The sequence below is a fragment of the Elgaria multicarinata genome, chromosome 5 (genome assembly GCF_023053635.1).
Source record: "Elgaria multicarinata webbii isolate HBS135686 ecotype San Diego chromosome 5, rElgMul1.1.pri, whole genome shotgun sequence".
Classification (NCBI taxonomy): domain Eukaryota; kingdom Metazoa; phylum Chordata; class Lepidosauria; order Squamata; family Anguidae; genus Elgaria; species Elgaria multicarinata.
In genome coordinates this window covers 48,314,252-48,336,885 of record NC_086175.1, presented here as the reverse complement: position 1 = coordinate 48,336,885, position 22,634 = coordinate 48,314,252, and the positions used below count along the sequence as shown (strand labels likewise).

At 42.6% G+C, this 22,634-nt stretch overlaps 1 protein-coding gene across 2 annotated transcripts; it reads right to left on the bottom strand.

The window, feature by feature from the left end:
- Positions 1-495: 495 nt before the first annotated feature.
- On the bottom strand, positions 496-20,888 carry CHST7 (carbohydrate sulfotransferase 7). 2 transcript variants are annotated; one of them, XR_010025458.1, is made up of 2 exons: positions 20,689-20,888; positions 496-2,234 (listed from the first exon to the last, which is right to left on the bottom strand). XR_010025458.1 is itself a non-coding variant. In XM_063126311.1 (2 exons), exons 1-2 carry the CDS (start codon positions 15,246-15,248, stop codon positions 2,230-2,232), a joined length of 1,494 nt encoding a protein of 497 aa, XP_062982381.1. In that variant the 5' UTR covers positions 15,249-15,266; the 3' UTR covers positions 496-2,229. The 2 variants fall into 2 exon arrangements, 1 of the variants encoding a protein (XP_062982381.1); XM_063126311.1 differs by lacking the exon at positions 20,689-20,888 and adding an exon at positions 13,760-15,266.
- Between the last annotated feature and the right edge of the window lie 1,746 nt (positions 20,889-22,634).

Genomic DNA, 22,634 nt, shown 5'->3' with positions numbered 1-22,634 from the left:
ATGGATGTGTTACACTTTTATTCTGCCTTGGTTCCAAGGAGATTGAGGTTCTTCCCTGCCTCCCCTGCCCCCATTTTTTTCTCCAGCAATCCTATGTGGTCGGTTAGGCCAATCATTCGCACCTAAGATTACCCTGAAAGCTTCATTCCTGGCCGGGGATTTGAACTTTGGGCTTCCATGGTTCTAAATATGATGTTGTAATCACTTTACTGCACTCTCTCTCAAAGTCCCATTACCGCAAAGAGGAAAGGAAACTCAACAGGGTGTGGAGTTGCAATGAAGAAGCCTTAGCTTCTTCCTTGCATCTCTACCAGAGAGAATTACATTTAGAGCACAGCATTTCTCCGTATTCATACATTTACAGTTAATAGACAGGTCCTCTAATGTTGGGGCCTATATGCAAACAGAGAAATGCCCCTAAGTCAATATGAACTCAAATGCTGAAGCATATTGAAAGCATGTTCAACAGCTCAAGACAGCAATAAAGCACTACAGTTTTAATTTCTGAGATGTACTATATTTAGTTGGTGAATCTGGTACTGATTGAACATCAGAGAACACACACTTTTTGGGTCCCTACTGAAATATGAACTTGCTCCATAACAATCATCCCACACTAAAAAAAAAAAAAAGTCTGTCCCATGGTGCAAGTCTATAGCTGCAATCTTACACACATTTGCTTATGAGTAAACTCTTTTGAACAAAGCGGTTCATCCACTTTCAATAGAGTAAACCCTATTGAACGAAGGCATAGGATGGACCCAGGGTTGCAGCTATACTTTTGTCACTCAGGTTCAAGCTCCGTTTGTGCATCACGTGCCTCTTTTCCAACAACAAAGGTATATTTTGATTGTGTTTACCACAGGAGGAATATTTGTTTTAGAAGATATTGAAAGCCAACAGCCTTTCAGCATGCTGCAAATGAAGTGAAAAGCTAGACACAGAGTTGTGGGCCAAGCTACAATACATCTGATACAGACCAACAGACTGGTCCTGGTTTTAATCTATTTTGTAAACCTTGAGTGCTTTTCAATGAAGCTTTTATCACATCATTGCCCTGCCTAATTCATGGGGCAGGTGGGTGGGTGGATGGATGACATCTTCCATTTGTAAACCTATGCTTTCCCACTGCTTCTTCCATCATTTTTACTACAGAAAATCTGTTGAGGTAAATACGGAATAGCTGCATAATGTCTTCTGATTGGCAGTGCTAGGAGACCTCCATCTGGAAGCATCCCTTTTTTTTACACTTCTGGAACAGAGCAGGATAAAGTGATAAGACCATGCCTACTTCTCAGTCTGATAGTTGAGACCACTTTTGTAGTTTGGTATATTAAAAGCCCAAGCAAGTATTCTGGTAACAATTTAGCAAAGTCAGTATGTTCATAATTTATTAATCTGCTGTAAAGAAAATGACACTTTAAAAAACCAGATCCTCATTAACAGAATATGGTAGCTCTGCTTTGAAAACCTCAAATTTAAATTTGAATTGTCTTTCTGATATTACAACATATCTCTCTCTTCTGTGAGAAAGGATCAATTTAAGGATCAATAATATGTCAGTTTAAACACAATCACCTTCCTATTACTGTAATAATATTATTTTACAAGTACGGACCATAGTAACAATCACTACAATGTTCCCTTTTAAGTTTTTTGTGTTTTCTTTTTAAATTAAAAATAAACTCAGTGGGAATTTTGTGTTTGGGCAGTTGTGCTGCAGCTTCAGCATTTATATTGCAAAGAGATGGTTTGCAGTTGCTGTGTCTAGCTTTGCAAGTCATCAGCAGTCTTCTGTTAGTGGGTCACATTACTGATAAATTTCCTCTTTTTGAAATGAACAGCAAATGTAAGGGTTATAAAAACAGCATGTCAGCCGTAAACACTGTGCTTGTGTTTCTATTCATGTGGTAGATGATTGTCCAAGTATTGATAGTATTAAAGAAAAAAAAAGACTTGTCATAAGCAATAGCACTTATAACTGACAACACACTGGCAGAGAGAAGACAGAAGATAAAGCACTTCAAAAGTGGAGGGCCACAGTTATCATATTGCACCATGTCACTTTCCTTATGGGAAGTTCTTTTTATAATGTCCATTTCGTTAAAGCTAGTCCATTTCTTCTGCTGCCGTGCAGTATCTACAGTAGAAGTTGCAATTCACTGACATATTCAGTGTCTTATGGAATGCATAGCTCCCCTCCTGTGTCGTAAGCCAGCTGCCAGCCAATTAGCCTGTAGAGGTGAGAAAACGCCAAAGCTTGGATTAGAACATGACTTTTGCAGTCGACTGCACAAATTTACCTTGCCAACAAAGGTGCTATAATGAAACAAGGCAAGACTACCCTTCTAGTCTGCCCATCATGTTCTCTTGAGATTAAGCTGCATTATATCTCAATAGTTAAATAAATGTTACATCTTTAACTGATACACTCCTAGCAGACCTAAAAGCCATCACCAGCACTGGGTCACTTTTTTAAAAAAACTTCTCAGCAAAAGGAAATAATTTTGCATTTTATGGGTAGGTCAGTACTTGTGCAATTCCAGCAATTCAGGTGTGATGGGGCCGTAGTTCAGCGGTAGAGCACATGCTTTTGCTTGCAAAGGTTCCAGTTTCAAGCCCTGGAAGAGTTGCTGCTGGTAGACAATAATGAGCTAGATCAGTGGTTCTCAACCTTCCTAATGCCGCGACCCTTTAATACAGTTCCTCATGTTGTGGTGACCCCCAACCATAAAATTATTTTCGTTCTTCTCTACACGATCCATTGTCATGGGATGGTTTGCTAATGAAAATAATACATAACAATAGCTTTAATAATACAAAAGATGATACATGACATAGTTCAGTCAATACAGTTTCCTAAGACCATCGGAAATATGTGTTTTCCGATGGTCTTAGGCAACCCCTGTGAAAGGGTCATTTGACCCCAAAAGGGGTCCCGACCCACAGGTTGAGAACCGCTGAGCTAGATGGACCAATGGTTTTACCTATAAGGCAGCTTCCTATGTACTAGGAATCACACTAAAGGTAATGTCTAAGCTTGTCCTGAGCTATATAAACTAGATATACCATTCTTAAACTTTCAGATGGCGAGTTCATAGGACAGAAGAACCCAGCCTTACTTTACTTTTTCCCAATGAACTGGCAGTTGTTCATTACAAAATAAACTTAATGATTATTAATTATAAGGAGCATAAGCAGTGTATTTTGCATTTTTATCTCTTCTTTTTCTTCAGTGTTTTTAACTTACAATGGCCATTTCATGCAAGTTCCTGCATAAAACTGTGCTATAGCAGAACAGAAAGTAAAATCAAGGCCTCATCTCCAAGTGGTAACCAGAAGTGTGAAATTCACATGTCATGTTGTACTACAGAATGCAGATTAACACTACATTGAGCAAACTGGGCACTCATGGGCTGAGGTGAGCAGCAATAGAGAATAAATGCAAAGGAACCATTCTTATTAATGCTTCATTTGAGCAGATTGAGTTTTGGGAAGCCTTAAATGAAAATGTACCATTGGTCTGGAAACAACCATATAAAGCTCACAACTAATCAAGAAGAACTAGAAGAGAGTCTACTGTTCACCTTTGATCAAGAAGCATTTCCAAACAGCCTCATTTTTCTTTTCACCTTTGCTCAATCACTCCTTTCTGAAATGGTCAACACCTTTAAATAAGCATATTATTGTCTCATATTCACATTTTTTTTTCATCCAAAGAAACTGGGTTAAACAAAGCCTGAACATACTTATCTTGTGATCTGAGAAATGGACATTGATGTAAGTTCTTAATTTAATGTAACAGTTTTCTGAGACTTACATTTCATGAAATACTATACTGTGAAAACAAGTATTAAGATTGAATTAAACTGAGCAATGGATATTTTAATCCCAAAGACTTAAATATTTGGCTATATTTTATCAAAGACATTTGATTATATAGTGAAAAGATTATAGTTAAGAGGGGGCATTTTAGTTCAGTAAAATTATTTCAAATTGAAACAATGCTTGACCAAACATGGTTCATTCTGGTCTATGGTTACTGGGGAACAAAGGAATCTTTTAAATGATGTATAATATGCTTCATTTTTTCCAGGTCACATACTGTATTAAAGAAAAAAAATGCTTTTAAAAATTCAGTTCATGGCACTTATTTGGGGTACTGTTTTTCACAATAATCTTGCATACTATATAGATAGCTCTGGCAGATTCCAATTAAGAATGTATTTATTTAAGTTCATCTACAGCAACAGCTGAATGTGCAGGAAGAGAAAGAGATGTGAAAGAACAGTTCTCATGTTGTTAGGTAATACTGGAAGCTCAGGAAGGAGTGACTGCTGTGAAAATAGCAAAACTCATGTTGAAGATGATTAAGAAAAGAATTGCGAATAAAACTGCCAATATCATAATGCCCTTATACAAATCTATGTGGCCAGAATTTCAGTACTGTGTATAGTTCTGGTCATTGCACACTACTGTAAAGGTAAAAAAAGGTGCTGAAATGGGCAACCAAAATTATCAAAGGTTTGGAGCAACTCCCCTGTGAAAAAAGTGAACAGCCTCAAACATTGACTCAGTTCATGCAATTTAACAACCCGGTTTGTTAGCCATGAGTTGGTTGTCTGAGAACATGTGGAAGCGAGCATGTTGGCTTCTGGCCTGCTTCCAATGCACTAAATAACCCTGGGGCATCCTTGGGTTATTTTCTGTGATGTTCAAACCTAGTATTCTGGGTTGCTGAGGGAGAAACCCAGAATTAGAACCTATGGTTTGTTCTTGGATTAAAACTCTAGGTTTTTTTCTCCCTCAACAACACAGTTCCAGGCTTCTACATCATGGAGAACAACCCAGGGCTATCCCTTGGTTGTTTAGCGCACAGGAATCAGGTGAGCAGCGGGGAGCCAGCTTGCTCACTAGCTCACTCCCACACACTGCAAAACAACCCATGGTTAACAAACTGTGGGTCAATGTTTGGGTCTGTTAGTTTAGAAAAAAAAGTGATTAAGGGGACAGACAATAAAAGTGTACAAAATTATTGCATCTGCAAGTTTAACGTGAAATCCCATGTAAATTATCTATTTATTTTGATTCCTTTAAGAACAGTGCCAAAGTATCCATTGATTTTCAGATAAGCAACAAGTGAAATGCCCACACATAGCCTTTCTAGGTGGCAATATAGGTCACTGTGAGAGCTTAAGACTTCAATGATTTCCTGGTGCTAAATACCTTGCTAGACTCTCTCAGTAGCATGAGGTTAATCAGACTGACCTGTTGTGAAGCCAAGGTCACAAGATACAGCTTGATGTTTCTTTCAGACATAAAAAAGTGAAGGAACTTTCAAAAATGTACATTTATATGAAAGAGGAAGATAAACTATAATTTTTAAGCACTCCAGCTATGTAAGTAAGGATTTATTTATTTTTTTAAAAAAATATTTTGCTGCTTCCAGGGTAGGTTTACAGTTTTACATAGCCTATGTAAGTGTATATTTCTGTTGCATTGATTCCTGCCCTTCCCCTTGCCCTGTTGTCAGTTTCCATCTGGAAGTCGATTGTATGACCACAATGCATTGAAATATATCTGATTTTTATGACTAGTAACCTGCTTGGTGGTTTGAGAAACTAAGTCTGCAATCCTATACCCACACTGACCTGGGAGTAAGTGCTATTGAACTCCATGGAACTTACTTCTGAATAGACACACAAAGGATTGTACTGTACAGCATGTTGAACTCTATGCTTGAGCCAATCCCATGAGGACCAAGTGACTGAAAAGGAATAACTTTGCGCTGGAAAAATCATGGGTGCGTTAATCTACTCTCAGGACTCAAACTAAGGAATACAAATTCTTTTCATTTGTTTCCTTTCCAGTGGCCCAATGTAAAGTTCTTCACAACGCACAAGAGCACTTTGACTCCAAAGTGATCCAATGAAAAATATCACCTTGCTTGTTTTCCAAGTCTCAAAGCCCAATACTCAGTGTTCAGCCTTATCTACACATTATGCAAAGTGATGCAATATGGAGTTACATGTTCTTCTGTCACATGTTACGCATCACAAAGATATGTACGTAAGTACCACGGCTCTATCTGTCTGAACTGAATACTGTCCATTCAGTCTGAAAATGTTTTAGGATTAAGAGTGCAATCCTATGCATGTTTAGACAGAAAAAGGGCCTACACTTCCCAGCATGATGCGGCCAGCCATGATGGCTGGGGCATGCTGAGAGCTGCAGGCCCTTTTTCTGTCTAAATATGCATAGGATTACACCTTAAATTGGGTAAACTGGAAGATACGTGGAAGAAATCACTTCCAGCTCTTCAATACGGAAAGCGTAAAGAGAGAGCCAACCAGGCTTCCTGATTCTTCCATTGCAACTCCTTCTCCAGCAGCAGATTCAACTTCCTAAGATCCTTCCTTGAAGGACTTGTATTTATTATTTATTTATATCCTGCCATTCTGCCAAAAATGGTGCTCAGGGTGGCTAACAATGCAATACATATTAAAAACTAATTTTAATTGAAATATAAAAATATATCCATAAAAGCACTATTGCAAACACAACAATAGACAGTACCCAAAGGCCTGCCTGAACAAAAATGTCTTTGCCTGCCAGAGGAAAGACAACAGAGAGGGGGCCAACCTCATCTCCCCTCGCAGGGAGTCCCAAGAAGCCAGTAGAGAGAAGGGAAGCTGTAGGAAGACTTTTTGCCTCTTCCACCTTCTCAAAAGGACTCTCAGGCCACAGCTAGACCTAAAGTTTATCCTGGGATCATCCAGGGTTCGTCCCTGCCTGAGCACTGGATCCCGTGTGTCACCTAGATGAACAGGTTTGACCCTGGACGATCCAGGGATAAACCTTAGGTCTAGCTATGGCCTCAGTTCAACACTTCACTATTACTGTTCTTCATTTATATTGGTTGATGGGAATCACTATGAATGTGTGCATTTTAGGTTTTCAGTCCTATCAGACCAGAGCCACCAGAATGGATTTTCTCTCTTCTTGGGGGGAAGAGGGATAAGGGATTTCCCTCTCCTCCAGCTCCTTTAACAAGCTCAGTTACATCTAGTTAAACCCTTTAAAAGCAAAGGATTTGCATGAGTGTCAGGGGGCATAGGTTGACCCACATTAATGCCTGAAGAGGAAATAACCTACTTTGACTAATCCCTAATCATTCCAAAGTTCTGCAGAGCAGGCAGTTATGGGGCTGGATGGGGGCTTTATCTGTAAGCACAATCCAGCCAGTCTTAAGCACTTTAAAGCCCCACTTATATCAATGGCACTGGCAAGCATGACTTTAAATATTTTTTGGTTATGTTATTTCCTTAACATTGTTAGCTGTCATCAAATGCAGGTGATCTATGAACAGTTGCCAAATTGCTTATGGCAATATACTGGAACAATTATAACATTGCTGTGACTTAATAAAAGTTAAAGTATGGGGAGTAATGAAAATGGTGTGGGTGTGGGTGTGTATATATAAAAGTAGTGAATGAAAACATTCCATACAGGATGGGAGGAAGTTTTGACCTGTGGTTATCCTTTGGTATATGCATTCCTGGGCACATGGAGGACAAGGCTTTCAATGGCTACCTCCAGGATCAGAGGCAACATATCAGTTGCTGGAGAGGTTCTTGCTCTTATACCCTGCTTGTGGGCTTCCCATAGGCCACCATGGGAAACAGGATGCTGGACTAGCCAGGCCTTTGATTTGATCATGCAGGGCTCTTCCTCTGTTTATGTTATGTTCACATCAAAAGGCACATCCAGCCAGTGCAATGTTGGAGTGCACATCCAGATGCATATCTGTATCAGATGCAGAGCTTTGCTTCCATACATGGATCTCCCTTACAAGACTATTAAACACTTTTAATTTACAAGAAACAACATTATTAATTTGGAAATACAATGTTCCTCCCAACATTTTTTTTTACCCTGCTTCTTCTACAGTCAGGAAATGCACCAGCCACAGCTCAGCATACAATTATCAACCAATTAACAAGCTTGAAGGGGCACATCATATAAGGCTGGCACTACTGAATGCCTATAGTGAAGAAATATATCCGACATTCATTTCAGTTCATAAAATATACTTTTCCCCAACAGTGTTTTCCAAAGCACTGGCTATTTTTCAGTGAACTTGGAGGAGTCACACAATCCATTACAAACTGCAGAATTCAATGATATAAAAGAAGTACTTAGACTTGCCTACTTTCAGTGAAATGTTGCACAAATTATTGTGACAAGACACAATTAATTGTTGCCTTGTAATCACTGTCTTTTCTAGCTGTCAGCATCATGCTGAGGAGATAATATAGAAGAGAAGATATTCTCCACATATTTGATTCATATATACTGACTGTATCAAGTCTCTGCTCTTTCTTTTAGCAAGTTATCCAATACAGATTCTACCAAAAATCTGTGGCAACTGGCATTTGGCAAACACTTTTGAGTATTGGAGTGTGAACTGAAGCTCCCCAACCCAGTGTCAAATTAATACGGAAAATGGTGTCTCAAATTTCAAGGTGTGCATTTCTGTCTTTAAAATTCAGTGAACTCCCAAGTAGCTTTTAAAATGTTCAATGTACATTTCTTTATACTTGAAGAAAGCAAATGGAAAGACAAAAAGCTGCTACTTATCTGCCAGAAACCATGTGTGCTAATCACACATTAAAATAAATATGGTAATCATTCTCTCACTACTGTAATCCATGCTTTGGTAGCATCCAGACTGGATTACTGCAATGCATTATACATAGGGCCACCTCTGAAAAGTGTTCAGAAACTTTATCTAGTGTAGAACACAGCTGCTAGTTTAACTGGTATTGGTGACTGAGAATATATTATTCCAGTGCTTAAAGAACTTCATTGGCTTCCAGGCTGTTGACAGGCACAATTCAAAGTGCTAGTTTTAACCCTTCAAGCACAGAAAACCTGGCACAAACTTATCTAAAGGACCACATTTTCCCATATGAACAGCCTACCAATTTAGTTCTTTATTGGAGGCCCTTCTCAGGGTATCCCTCAGCCATGGGGTAAGCCCGGCTTCCAATTGGCTTTACAGCCAAAGCAACAGACATTCATAGCAGCAAACAGAGTGATATGTGAAACCATCCATCTTTTCCCTCCCCATCCTCAGGCAGGATGTCCACCTTATTTATTTCTAAAAGTCACGCATAAAGTTCTTGCCTTACTGATTTTTTTAAAGGGAAACTTTTTAGAAAATGCACTATCATTCCAATCAAAGGAGCTAGTCTATCACCACCATGGTTCTGTTTCAAACATGCAGAATTATTTCTTGTTTTTGATAAATAGGTATATACAAACTGATTGCACTCTGTGTGATTCCGTAACAGTCCCACTGCTCTAAAGAAGTTATGCCTGTTCCCTATGTGTCCACAAGCTATGTGTCCACAATGCAGTAATGCTGACTGGGTTAAGAAGAATGTATCCAAGAATGTCACTCACTCCTGACATTACTGTTTTTGCTCACTATATGTCATGCAATAACAAGACTAATATTGGTAGGATGGCACCCACAGGTTGATATGCTGATGTGCTTTTGAGATTCATAATTTTGCAGCTGTATCACTCATGAGTGCACACAAGTATAATAATGTTAATATAATACCAATATTAGTATTATACATATTACTGTTCTCACGGGAATGACTTCTGGGTGCAAGCAAATAAGTAAAACAAAGAGCAGCATATTCTACTAATGTATGCTGCTGCTTCAACTCTGAAAAAAAACAGTTCTCCCATATTGGCATGCCTAAAGATGATTACTACTTTATTTCTCTTGTTTCAGAATGTTTTTCATAGTGATTACTTCAAGACACTTGAGGCAATGGAAAGAGACCAGGCCAAATCTCCGCCTAAGCAGCTAAATATGCCCTATTTTTGGCACTGGTTTATAGTTTTAGGACTCTGGAGTGTTGATGCTTATGTACTGAATCCCAATTTGTGGTGTAGTCTCTTTGTCTCAACAATGAAATACATGCTGTGTGGGTCACATCCCTGGGATTTTATCAAGTTTTCATGCAGCTGTTCTTAAAACTCTCCACTTCCCTTTGCCGGAGGACTGCTTCTGCTTAAACTCTGGGGTCATTAGAAGTTCTAACTGAAAATGTATTCTCAGTCCCTTACATCACAGTAGGACACAACCCAATAGTCTCTTGGCATCGCATCACCATTCCTGGCACTTTAAAAAAGGAGTTGGCTCTCGAGACAAACAAGGCAAGCTGCAAATAAACAAGAAATTCTTGGCGGCACAATGCCCTTATGTGGAAAAACTGGGACCATTCATTTGCTGTCAGCAATGAATGCCTGAAGAATTTTGAGCTTCTCCACTTTTTCTGTCAAGGAAGAGAGGCTGAATGGGAAACACTCCATTTTAATGTGTGTGGGTTTGGTGGTGGTGTTTTGGTTTGGGTTTTTTAAAAAACAACCTACCAAATTCCAAGGCAGAAACTTTGTTGGTATTGTGACAATCTTGCAAGCTTTCTCTCTCAGCACACTCAAATTATCACTTGAATGATTTACAGTGCATTTATTGTTTCAAGCACATAAACAGGGCCCTTTCAGCTACTTGCTATAATCCCCCTTCAGTAATTGCTTTCACAAAAAGCTCAGTATTATGCTTCGTATAATTGCCATTCTCCCTCTCTTCCTGTTGGAGGCTTTTAAAAGTGGCCATCACTGATACTCAATTATTCCAGATATTACCTATAGCTATGATGTAAAAATTTGCTGGAGTTACAAGGAACACACTGAAAGACAAAAGACCAAAATGTAATTATACTAGACAGAAAAAAGGAAAGGTTTCCTCATAAATGGCAGCTTGCATCTTTACCAGCACCAGGAAAATGGGCTTTTGCTTTACATTAGACCAAGGATCCTATAAACACCTTATTTGACTACTATTGCAGTTAAATAGTATTTAACTGCTAAATAGTATTTAGTATTTGTCTGCCCATTGCCACACCAAAGCTTACACAGGTGCATAAAGTTTGCCTTATTTGAGGAATTTATATTATGCACATAGGATGGTCATATGAAAATGAGAACAGGGCTCCTGTATCTTTAACAGAATTTCAGCAGATCTCATTTGTAGGCATGCAGCACCTGGTGAAATTCCCTCTTCATTACAACAGTTAAAGCTGCAGGTGTCCTAGTCTAGCTAGAGTGACCAGATACAACAGAGGGCAAGGCTCCTTCAGCTTTAACTGTTATGATAAAGAGGGAATTTCACCAGGTGCTGCATGCATACAAATGTCACCTGCTGTCTTTCTCCCTAGCAATTTTAATATACAGGCTCATTGATCCCAGATCATCGCTAATATCTATATCAAAATAGCATCTATACAAATGGGATTCTTACCTTGACTATCTCCCTGCAAGGTTACTAAAATGTTCTAACCATATGGAAAGGAGGACAGGGCTCCTGGTGAAATTTCCTCTTCATCACAAAAGTTAAAGCTGCAGGAGCCCTGCCCTCTGTTGTATCTGATCACTCTAGCTAGACTATACTAGGGCTCCTGCAGCTTTAACTTGTGATGAAGAGGGAATTTCTCCAGGTGCTGCATGTATACAAATGACACCTGCTGAAATTCCCTTTTCGATACAACTGTTAAAGATACAGGAGCCCTGTCCTCCTTTTCATACGGTCACTGTAGCTCTAACTCCCTGTCCCACAAGCCCTCACACACAATTCAAAGTTAGCCTGCAACATCAACAGAAGAAGCCTTCTCACCAAGCTTGCCAAGGTTAATTTGAAACTGTTAGGAACTGTTAGTGGGTTGCTGGCTTAAAGAGAAATAACTAGTGGGCAAAGCAAGTGTCATAAGTGAAGAAGCAACTTCTGCATTACAAATTTCTCCAGCAGCATAAATTAATCTTCAAAGGAGACAATCATCTTAGTGTGAATTTCACTGCTGATTTCAATAGTATTAGTATCTCTGAGTTGTATAAACTATTGCTTTAAATCATTTCTCTTCTAGACAGTTGCACCACACCAACACTATTGTTTTCAATACAGAGGTAGGCAACCAGGTGCCCTCCAGATGTTTTGGTGTACATATCCCATCAGCGCCAACCAGCAAGGCCAATGGTTAAGGGAATTGTATTCTAAAACATCTGGAGGTTACCAGATTGCCTATCCTTCTTTTAAGAAATACATACAAATAAATGTGCTTTTACTGCATTGTTCAGAAAATTTCTAAACGTGAACCAATCTTTTAAAAGACAATTCAGACTTCAATCTTATGCACATATACTTGACATCAAATCCAACTGGGATTTACTTCCCTGCAGACATGTCTACATGTGTCATTTAAGGAGTTTCTGCTTTTGCACACATACCCTTTTTCTCTGAATCTTTCAGATACTTTTCTAACTTCTCTCCAACTATCAAGCTGAAGGGAGTATATCATACTCCTCTCTTTTACTGGGTTCAGTCCACAATCCTAATCACAGTTACTCCCAAGTATACATATTCACTCAGACATAAGTCACACTCCCAAGTAAGTCCCATTGAATTCAGTGTGACTTTCCTCTAATGAATATGTACAGGATTGGGCAGCATGCATATCTGAGCTCTTCGTTCTGAAACACATACAATCATAAACAGGCTGACTTTGTGCATGTGCAGAGTGCCTTCTCCTCACTATTAAGTGCTGCCTCATTTAACAGGCACAAAGACGTCACAGCCAACTATAGCTCCAAAACAACTGTTCCTGCACGACACCCATTTGCAAACTCTTGATGGTAGCATTTACACTTCTCATTTCAAACTTTTTCTGTTCACACCTAAACAAAAGAAATATGTACAGCAGTGTTTAGTAAACCACAGTCTATGCACCCCTGTAATAAATGGCTTATGCATACCACTACCCAACAGATCATCAAGAATTGGCTTCTGGGAGCCAGGTCATGTGATTTGAATTGCTGTCAGTAGCAGTTGCTTGCAGTGTGATCTGGAACATTCAATGGACTTAATTCCTGGTGCAAATAAAGCAGCTGCCACTTGTGCAGAATCAGACTGCCTACAGCTTACTTGCCAAAAGCAAGGAGCCAGGCTGGTGGTGTGCATTTCACCCATCGTACATTCTACCAGGGCTGCTCATTTCATACACTGGGGCTGCGTGCTTATTCAGATGTTAGAACTCAATGGAGCTTACTTAAGACTCAGGGCAAAGATCTGCCTGTACAATACTAATGCTGGGATAGCTTCCAGACCAGGCTTTTATTGCGCAATTGCACTTCCTCATTCACATAATTTTACAGAGGGATCCAGACAGCCCCTTCAGTTTGTAGCTCTCCTGTGTTTTCCCACCTGGTTCTTCCATTTCTTTTCCTAACTAGAAAAAAAATAGTTACGGAGGAAAAGACAGAATATCTGCACACTGCCTTTTCCGTGTTAGCACAAGGAAGGCGCCCTCTGTCTGAAAGCACCCTGACTTTTGATAGAAGAGAAGAAATCCTCCCATGATGGGTATTTCTCCTGAGCAGTGTTCAGAGCTACACTCTTACTCTTTCTGAAGGAGGTTAGGATTCTCTTTCTCATGGTGTTAAGCAGAAGAAGATCTACCCGTTTTTGTAGTAATACTCCAGTGGCCTTAACATCTACAGGTGGCGCACAAACCAACAGCCAATTGCACTGGCCCCAATGACAGGGAAAGGTCGACCTGCTAAAGGAACCCTTTAAAGGAAGGCGCGGCAAGTGGCAGAGGTTGGAGGCAGGCCAGTGTAACGCTACCTGGATGTGGAGGAGCAGTCGGGCGCCCCCCGGTGGCCCCACGCCGACCGCCCTCCTCGCTGCTGAGCGGGTACGAGAGGAGGTCCATGGCCTCGCCGCAGGCCGCCTCCACCTGGCGCACCTGCTCCCGGCTGAGGCGCTCCCGCCAGGCGTGGACGGCTTCGCGCGCGTCGCGGGCGGAGATGAGGAAGGGGCGCTCCGAGGAGTAGGCGGCGCCGCGGGTCATGTTGAGCACGAACTCCTCGAGGGCGGCCGGCGCCGGGAGATCCGCGAAGCGCAGCAAGCGGCGCAGCTGGGCGCGCGGCTCCAGCACCAGGTCCTCGTAGCGCAATTGCGTGTAGCGCGCGCGCAGCCAGGCCGGCGCGCGGCGGGCGAAGAGCAGGTCGCGCAGCCAGGCCTGGCAGATCACCTCGAGGGCGCCGCCCAGGAAGAACTCGGCGCGGTGCTGTTGGTGCGCCCGGACGCCGCCGAGGCCGGCCAGAGCCGCGGCGGCGGGCGGGAGCAGGAGCTGCCGGTGGGGGAGTCCCCGGGGCTCGGCGCGGTGGCGGCTCCGCAGCACCTGGATGCTCTCCCGGAGCAGAGCCTGCTTGGCCTTGAGGCGGGAGTTGTGGACGGCGCGGGGGTCGCGGAAGAGCTGCACCACGCGTAAGTCGAGGTCCGGGTCGCGCAGCAGCGGCAGCAGCGCGCCCAGCTCCAGCAGCCTCACGTCCTTGATCACCATCACCGGGTACTTTCGGCACTCGGCCTCCAGCTCCCGCAGCGGCCGCGGCGGGCAGCTCCGCTCGCAGGCGGCGCCGTCGAGGAGGCCCACCTCGGCGCGGGCCCAGGGCGCGTCGGGGCACAGCGGCGCCGAGCAGATCACCTTGTTGGTCCGCCAGCCGAAGATGCTGGCCGTGCTGAGGTTGTGGGACTTTCCCCCGGACGAGGCGGCGGGGAAGGGCGCGAGCGGGTCGCGGGGGCCGGGCGGCGCCGCGTAAAGGCGCAGCACGGAGAAGTCGCAGAGGAAGAGCGAGCGCAGCATGTCCCGGAGGGCGCCCTGCAGGCTCAGCGCGTCTCCCGGGTACAGCGCCTGCCACAGGTGCCACATGGGCTCGTACAGGTAGAAAACGTCCGGGTGCTGGTTGAACAGTTCTCCCAGGAAGGACGAGCCGGTGCGCCAGGTGGCGTGCAAGTAAATGTGCCGCTTCCCGCCTGCCCGGGTGCCCGGGCCGGCCTCGCTCCCGTTCCCCGCTGCTCCGTGGCGGGCGGCGGCGGCGGCGGCGGCTTCGGCGGGCGGCGGCTGCCCTTCCCAGCTCCAGTCGCCGAGCGCCTCCTCCAGGCTGGGGCAGCGGCGGGGCAGCAGCAAACCCTCGCCCGCGCGCCCCCTCCTGCTGGCTCCGTAGTCCAGCATGTAGGACACCAGCAGCAGGAGCAGCAGCGTGTAGAGCACCAAGCCCACGGCGAAGCGCCGCTGTTGCCAGCGCCACCGCCACCGCCGCCGGCTCTTCATAGCGCTCTCTGGCCACGCCCGAGGGAGCGACCCAGGCCGCGGGTGCTGCGGCGGGAGTCCAGGAGGGAGGCTCGTGCCTGTTTTGAAAAACACGCACAAAGTTGAGGGGAGGCGGAGGAAAGGAAGGGAGGTGCCGGCTGCCGCCGCCGCCCCAGCTTAGAAACACGCCCACATGCCGGCGAAAGAGAGAGCGAGAGCGAGGGAGACGGAAAAGCGGATAGCCCGGCCTTTCTTTCATCCCACGCTCAGGCGGCTGCCGACGCCCTCCGAGGCTGTGGTCCGGCGTCGGTGGCAAAACATCCAACCCTGCTACGCCTTTTAACTCCAAGAAGGCTGCTCTCCTAGGCACCTTTCCTTGTAAGTCTCAACCAACTTGATGAGACTTCCAGTGACTTTGCACTGGAAACGAGCAACTATCTGCATGTTTTCCCGTTATGTATCCATATGCACACGCGCGCACACACACACACACACACGAGGGAGAGAAAAGACTTAAGAAATTTGGGACGGACCTACAATATCCCTGAAGGGATATTGCACCCCCATCATGGCTATTTATTTTGAGATTCCTAACCTGGTTTTCCATTCCATAAGCTTCCTGACATCATTTGGCCTGTGGGGGGTCATCCGTGTGTCCCCCAAACAATTATGGGACGCCCTTCCCTGCCATGTTCAAGGAATGTTTAAGGTGATTAAAAGCATTAAAAACAATGATTTAAAACCATTCAAAATTATAATAAAATGAAAACTGCTGAGAGCCAATATAGTTGGGGAAGGTAGCCGATAGGATTGCTTTCCCCAACCTGACACCATCCAAATGAGTCGGACAACAAACGTCTTACAATTTCCAGCATGCCCCAGCTTCAGCCAACATGGCCAGTTATAGTCCAAAAGATCTGGATGGCAACCCATTGGGGAAGAAGACTGCAACAGAGTATGTTGCAGAAATTCAGTATCAATGTAACTACTAAGGCATAAGCAGGGCCAGAACCATCTTCCCCAGAAACATACACAGCTGGTATATCAGCTGAAAACTAGGCAAAAACACTCCTGGCCACTATGATTACCTGAGAATCTAAAAGTAGCAATGGATCCAAGAGCATCTGCAGACCTTGTTTAAGCAGGCTGAACACCTACAACTACTGACCATGGCTTTGTGCCAGCCAATGGCAATTAGCTGGAATAAAGGGCATATACACATCCACCAAGCTCCTTGCAAAAGGGCATCTCTTATGCCAGCATAAAGCAGATCTAGTCATAAGCACAATAACTACAGCTTAATAACTGACTCTTATCTTGAAAGTGCTATTTTCTAAACCTTCAGAATTGAGCGCAATAGGAATATGAACATTTTTATTTTGGTGAATATGAAAAATAGTTCATGTTTTTATTATTTACTTTGAGCTTGTGCAGGATGAGTCCTGGCTCTGTTAAAAACAGTACCAGTGGGGATTTAAGCAAATTCTTCTCAATGAGAGCAGAGCATAATAGATGTATGCATGGAAGAACCCCCACCCCTCTCATTCTTGTTTAAATTAGTAACATATTTTATTTATTTGGATCTAACCCATTTGGATCTGGCAGATCCCAAGGACTCATAAAACGAAACACATAAAATCTTGCAAATACTTTACAGCATCTTAAATCCCAACCACGTTTGTTTTTAAACTCTGGAGGAGTTCTTTTGAACTCTTTCTGTCTATGAGACTGTCACCAGAGTGCTCTTCTGAGATATGGGTAATAGGTATTGCTGCAGTTTCTATTACACCTACACCAGTCTTCCCTACCTGGTGCCTTCCAGGTGGGATGGGCTTCCACTGAAGGCAGGGGAGGTTTGAAAGGTTGAAGGCACTTTGAGAGTCATCAGAAGAGCGTTTTATGGCACCCCTGTTACTGGCCACTTGCGGGTGTTTGTGTGTCCTTTTGACAGCGGCATCTGCCTCCCGTGCATTTCCTGCTCCCTCTGCTCTATTTTCCATGACAAAATAAGACTAGGAAAATCCGTGGTTTTTTATTGAAGTGAGACTTGCCGCCATGAAAAGCGGTGAAATAAAAATGTCCACTGAATGGGCCACATGGTTGTTGCTGCTTCCTCTTTCTTCCCCATGTGAAGAAAGCTGCTCATCCCTATTGTGGGACAGAAAAGCAGGGAAAGGCGATCCCCCCCCTCCATCTGACAACACTCTTCAGCTACTAGGGCTGTGATATTAAAGATACTTACAACAATCTGGCCCACAGAAATACTGCCTGGAAGAGCTCTCTGGTATTGGCACAGGACGATAACCTACACAAAATTCATCGCTGAAGAATATTGTAGCTCCAGAATTCTGTTTGGTGTTTAATGTAGGGCTATGTATATTATGACAGACTGAGATTTGGTGTGGTTTGTCTCCTCATTACCACCACTAACCAATTTGGTGGTGCGGAAGATAGGATTCCAGAGAGCATGCAAAGAGTCCATTGATTCCAGGACAGAAATGTAATGCCATTTATTTATTTATTTATTTATTTATTTATTTATTAATGCATTTATATCCTGCCTTTTTTCCTCCAAGGAACCCAAGGTGGTGTACATAATTCTCTACTCCTCTCCATTTTATCCTCACAACAACCCTGTGAGGTGGGTTGGGCTGAGAGTCTGTGACTGGCCCAACGTCACCCAGTAGGTTTTTCATGGCTGAGTGAGGACTAGAACCCAGATCTCCTGACTCCCAGTCTGACACTTTAGCCACTACACCACACTGGGGATGAATCTGTCTATTTAAAACTGCAACAAACACATAGCAGCAGCAGGCAATGCTGAGATGAAAGAAGCACTGCAGAACTGCTTCAATATTTGACAGTCATGTTGTAGCAATTATTTTGCCTTTTGAGAGTCTCTTTAAACTCCGCTTTAAGCATCCCTTGGGTATGCCTTGCAAGCACGGTTCTCTGCAGTTGGAGCACAGATTTGTCCAGAAGAACTACAAACAACCTGAATTGGCATTAATTTCAGTACTTTGCAGCAGTGTTGCTGTTGGGTACCCTCTCAAGGGTCTCTCATATGAAGGTGAAAACAGACATTCCCATCCAAATATTTAACCCGTAAGGATATATTGCTGAATGAATTGCAGATTCCCACATAAACTGTCCCATCATACACAAGCCAGAATCAGTATCATACATTTCATTTATCAAATATGCTCCCATAACGTGACAGTATTCATAATAACCTTAGTAGGAGGAGTATGAGCCTCGTGTGGCGCAGAGCGGTAAAGCAGCAGTTTCTGCAGCTGAAACTCTCCCCACGGCCTGAGTTTGATCCCAACAGAAGCTGGTTTCAGGCAGCCGCTCCGGTCAACTCAGCCTTCCATCCTTCCGAGGTCGGTAAAATGAGTACCCAGCTAGCTGGGGAAAAGGTAACAATGGCCGGGGAAGGCAACGGCAAACCACCCCGCTATAAGACCTGCCAAGAAAACGCCAGCGAAAGCTGGCGTCCCTCCAAGAGTCAGTAATGACTCAGTGCTTGCACGAGAGGTTCCTTTCCTTTCCAGGAGGAGTATACAAGAGGACACTCTGGAGGACACTCTATTGTAGCACACTTGTGCACCCAAACTCTCTGGAGTCTGGAGGACACTGTGTAGTCGATTTGGAGAGTGGGTGGCGTGTTGCAAAGGAAGAGGGGATTGGGACGTCTGATTGGGTGAGCAGTAGCTATACGAACATAAGAAGAGTCATACTGGATCAGACCAAAGGCTTATCTAGTCCAACATTCTGTTCATACAGTGGCCAGCCAGCTACCTGTGGGAAGTCCACAAGCAGAGCACAAATGCAACAGCGTCCTCCACATTACAAAATATTGAAAGTGAGAGGACTGGCACAAGCAAAGTTTGCCACATGATAGCAAGAACTCAGTACTAGATATAAAAAATAGATTTTTTTAATTTTCAAATATGGGGTCTCAGACATTGTTTCTTTATTCATGCAGCCCTGGATCTGCATAGCACCTAACAGAGCTTAATCCAATAAAGTCTGCAATCCCCACCACTCCATTTTAAGACTAATGCAGACATTGGGGGGCTTCACCATGATGTCATCTCTCTCTCTCTCTCTCTCTCCCCCCTTTCTTTCTTCCTCCTCTCTCCCCATTTTGTTTATTTATTATTATTTATTATTTATTTATTGCATTTCTATACTGCCCAGTAGCTGAAGCTCTCTGGGCAGTTCACAAAAATAAGAATTTTAATACAGTTTTAATGCCCATACAGGGCAGCTTGATTAAGAGTTGTGTGAATTCAATAACTGGTTTATTATTTTGTGACATTTGGGTTGGTCCTAATAAAGGTATTGCTCAGCTGTAGATTTTGAAATTATGTTGCATGACAGCACAAACTGTGGACCAGAGTATTGAAATGAAATGATGCCTATGATCCTTTTTGGCAGTGACCTAGAAATCTATTTTTTATTTCCACTCTCCTGACTTGTGGGGATGAAAAATGATGGAGGGCACATCTGTAGTTTTGAGCAGCTGAGCTGCAGCTACCAAGAGCATAATACATAAATGCATATCCACAGGCAAAGCCTAAGCACAATTGGTTTTGTGTGAACAAGAATCTTACACAAATCTGTATGTGCCCAATTCAGGAAAGTTTCATTTATTTTAAACAGCTCCCTACAAAAAATGTAAAAATATGTACCCAAAATATAATACTATTGACATAACTATGTATAGCCAACTTGAGAGGGTTATACCTTTAGAGGCTGTCTAAAAATAATTTTAAATAAATAAATATAAGTAATTTAATAATGATACACATTATTAAAGTGTATCATTTAATGGCAAATGGAGGTGGCAAATGTAATGAGGCGTTTTTCTTGTATTTTAAGAAATTCATTAACATAAACAACCACAACAGCAAACAATATCACAAGAGTTTATAGCAAATTTCATTCCAAATATAGGTTACGAAGTATTTCAGATAGTTCATAACAGGGGTTTATGTGGGGTCTATGAAATGTGTCCGTCCACATTTGTTGTCTGCTTCTCTCTGGGGTTGTGCTGTTCTCAGCTGCTTTGTTAATTTTTCTGCAATTTTTCATAAAGAAGATTCCAACTTGGACCATAGTGTCAGTGTTGGAGCCACAGTGACATCCACTGTTTGAAATCCCCTACAAGACCTGTCTGGTACCAATATAGCATCACGCCAGACTGACACTATGTCAGGGATCCAGAGGCATTGTGGGGGTGGGGATTTAAATGTCAGGCCCCAAGAGCAGCGCTTGACAGCTTATTTTGACAGCTTATTTTGCTGCTGCTGCTGCTTATTTTGACAGCTTATTTTGTTGTTGCCTCTGCTGCTGCTACACCTTCTTGCCATCACTAAGGAGAGGGGAGAATGGTGCTGCCACTGGTGCTACTCCAAAGCTGACACCAATCATGAAAAGAGTAGTTGTACTTTACCTTATTATTATGCTGTTTTGAGTTCTCCTCAAGGACTGTGGTAACAGAGATTCGTGACCAAGAAAGGACATCCTCACCAGCTGTTTCCACTACTGCCTATCAAAGGTCTTATTCTCCTTGTCTTCCTAGGCATGGAACACAGCACAGGAAGAAATCACTTTTATCAGCAGGAACCAATCTTCCTTCTTCTCTTTCCTTCCATTGTCATAAGCGATATCTGATGAGTTATAGTGGTTCACTCCAAACAAACACTACAACTGTGATAATCATCCCACAGGCATTTAAAGTGCAATCCAGTCTTCCAAATGATAATTGCTTACTCTACAAAAAAAACCCCACATAATGAATAAGAAAATAAAGTGTGATACATTATGATTGAGTTTGCTCTTCTACAAATTGAAGTAATTTTCAGCACAGTAAGCCTACACACAGGGATTTTCAGACAAATCAATGAGGGTCAAATCAAACCTAAAGCCTCCAAACCTGAACCCAGGCTGAATTTGAGCCTGGATTCAGTAATATTAAACCTTTTGGTCCTCTGTCCACTAAATGCTTACACTTATTTTATATCATTTTATCTGTCATATGTCTTTCTCCAAAGATCCTGGGATTTGTACTTTAGTCAGGATTGTTTGTGTATATCACAAGATGTCCACCAGTGAACATCTTTAAAGGGGGATTAGACAAATTCAGGGAGAATAAGGGTATCAATGGCTACTAGTTATAATGGCTATATATTACCTTCAGTATCAGAGGCAGTTTGCTTCTGAATTCCAGTTGCTGGGGTGCATGAGCAGAAGGGTGCTATAACTATACTTTTACAAGCTTCCCGTGGGCATCAAGTTTGCCGCTGTGGGAACAGAATGCTAGTTTAGATAGGCCTTTGTTTCGATCCAGAAAGGCTCTGCTTATGTTCTTTTATTGTACAATAAAAGAACATTGTACAAAATGCACAATAAAGGAACAAAAATACAGTGATCTGTGTACTTTTAATAGAAAAGTGCTTAATAGTTACATTTTAATAACAATGCTTTTGAGTGAAGCAGAATCATTTTCTTTATCATACATACATCAATATTTGCCATGAAGATGTCCACAAAATCTCTGTCACCAGTGCTAAAAATACAACATACAGCTTTGTAGGTCCACTACATAGGTACTAGGTAAGAACCATGCAAATCATTCCACATGCACAAGGAATGTGGGCCCACATGACAAACTGATTTTGAAATGAAGGGTGCAATCCTATGCAGGTTTAGATAGCAAAATTCCTACAATTCCCAGAATACTGGGAGTTGTGGGGCTTTATTCTATCTGAACATGCATAAGAATGTGCCCTAAGGTCGTTTTCAAAAATTGTTCACAATATAGCAAGGGAAAACAAAGTTCCCTTCTAGTCACACCTATGCTTTTCACTACTTCTAGAGTGTCATCACACGGGTGGAAATCACATTTCCTTACCTACACGTCTTCGCACTTCCTAATTCTTCCTGGAGGGGAAAGAGGAAGTAAACAAAGATTATGTGACTCATTCAGGGGCTGTTTTTATCATACCACTTTTCCTGCACACAACAGGAGATTGTGGCACATCCCTTTTTTTTTTTAAAGTCAGATTAAAAAGGGGACTATTTTGTTACAGAAAAATGAGCAGGAGGCAAACCTCGTCGTCTAAAGGACACACACACACATCTGTAAGTAGGAAGTAGCGAGCGTGCAATAAAATGCTCATCTGATGAACTTCCTAAAGTTGCTCTTTACGTCCTAACCATTATACACCCTATACGGTTATCAAGAATCTCACTTCCTAATTCTGATGTAGTTCAATGAACAGATCAACCAGATCAATCAATAATCTAACACAAAAAAATTGAGTGCTGACTTGGATAAAAAGACGTTAGATCTAAAATAATTGCTCTAATTAATATTTAAGGAAACCTGATCGCATT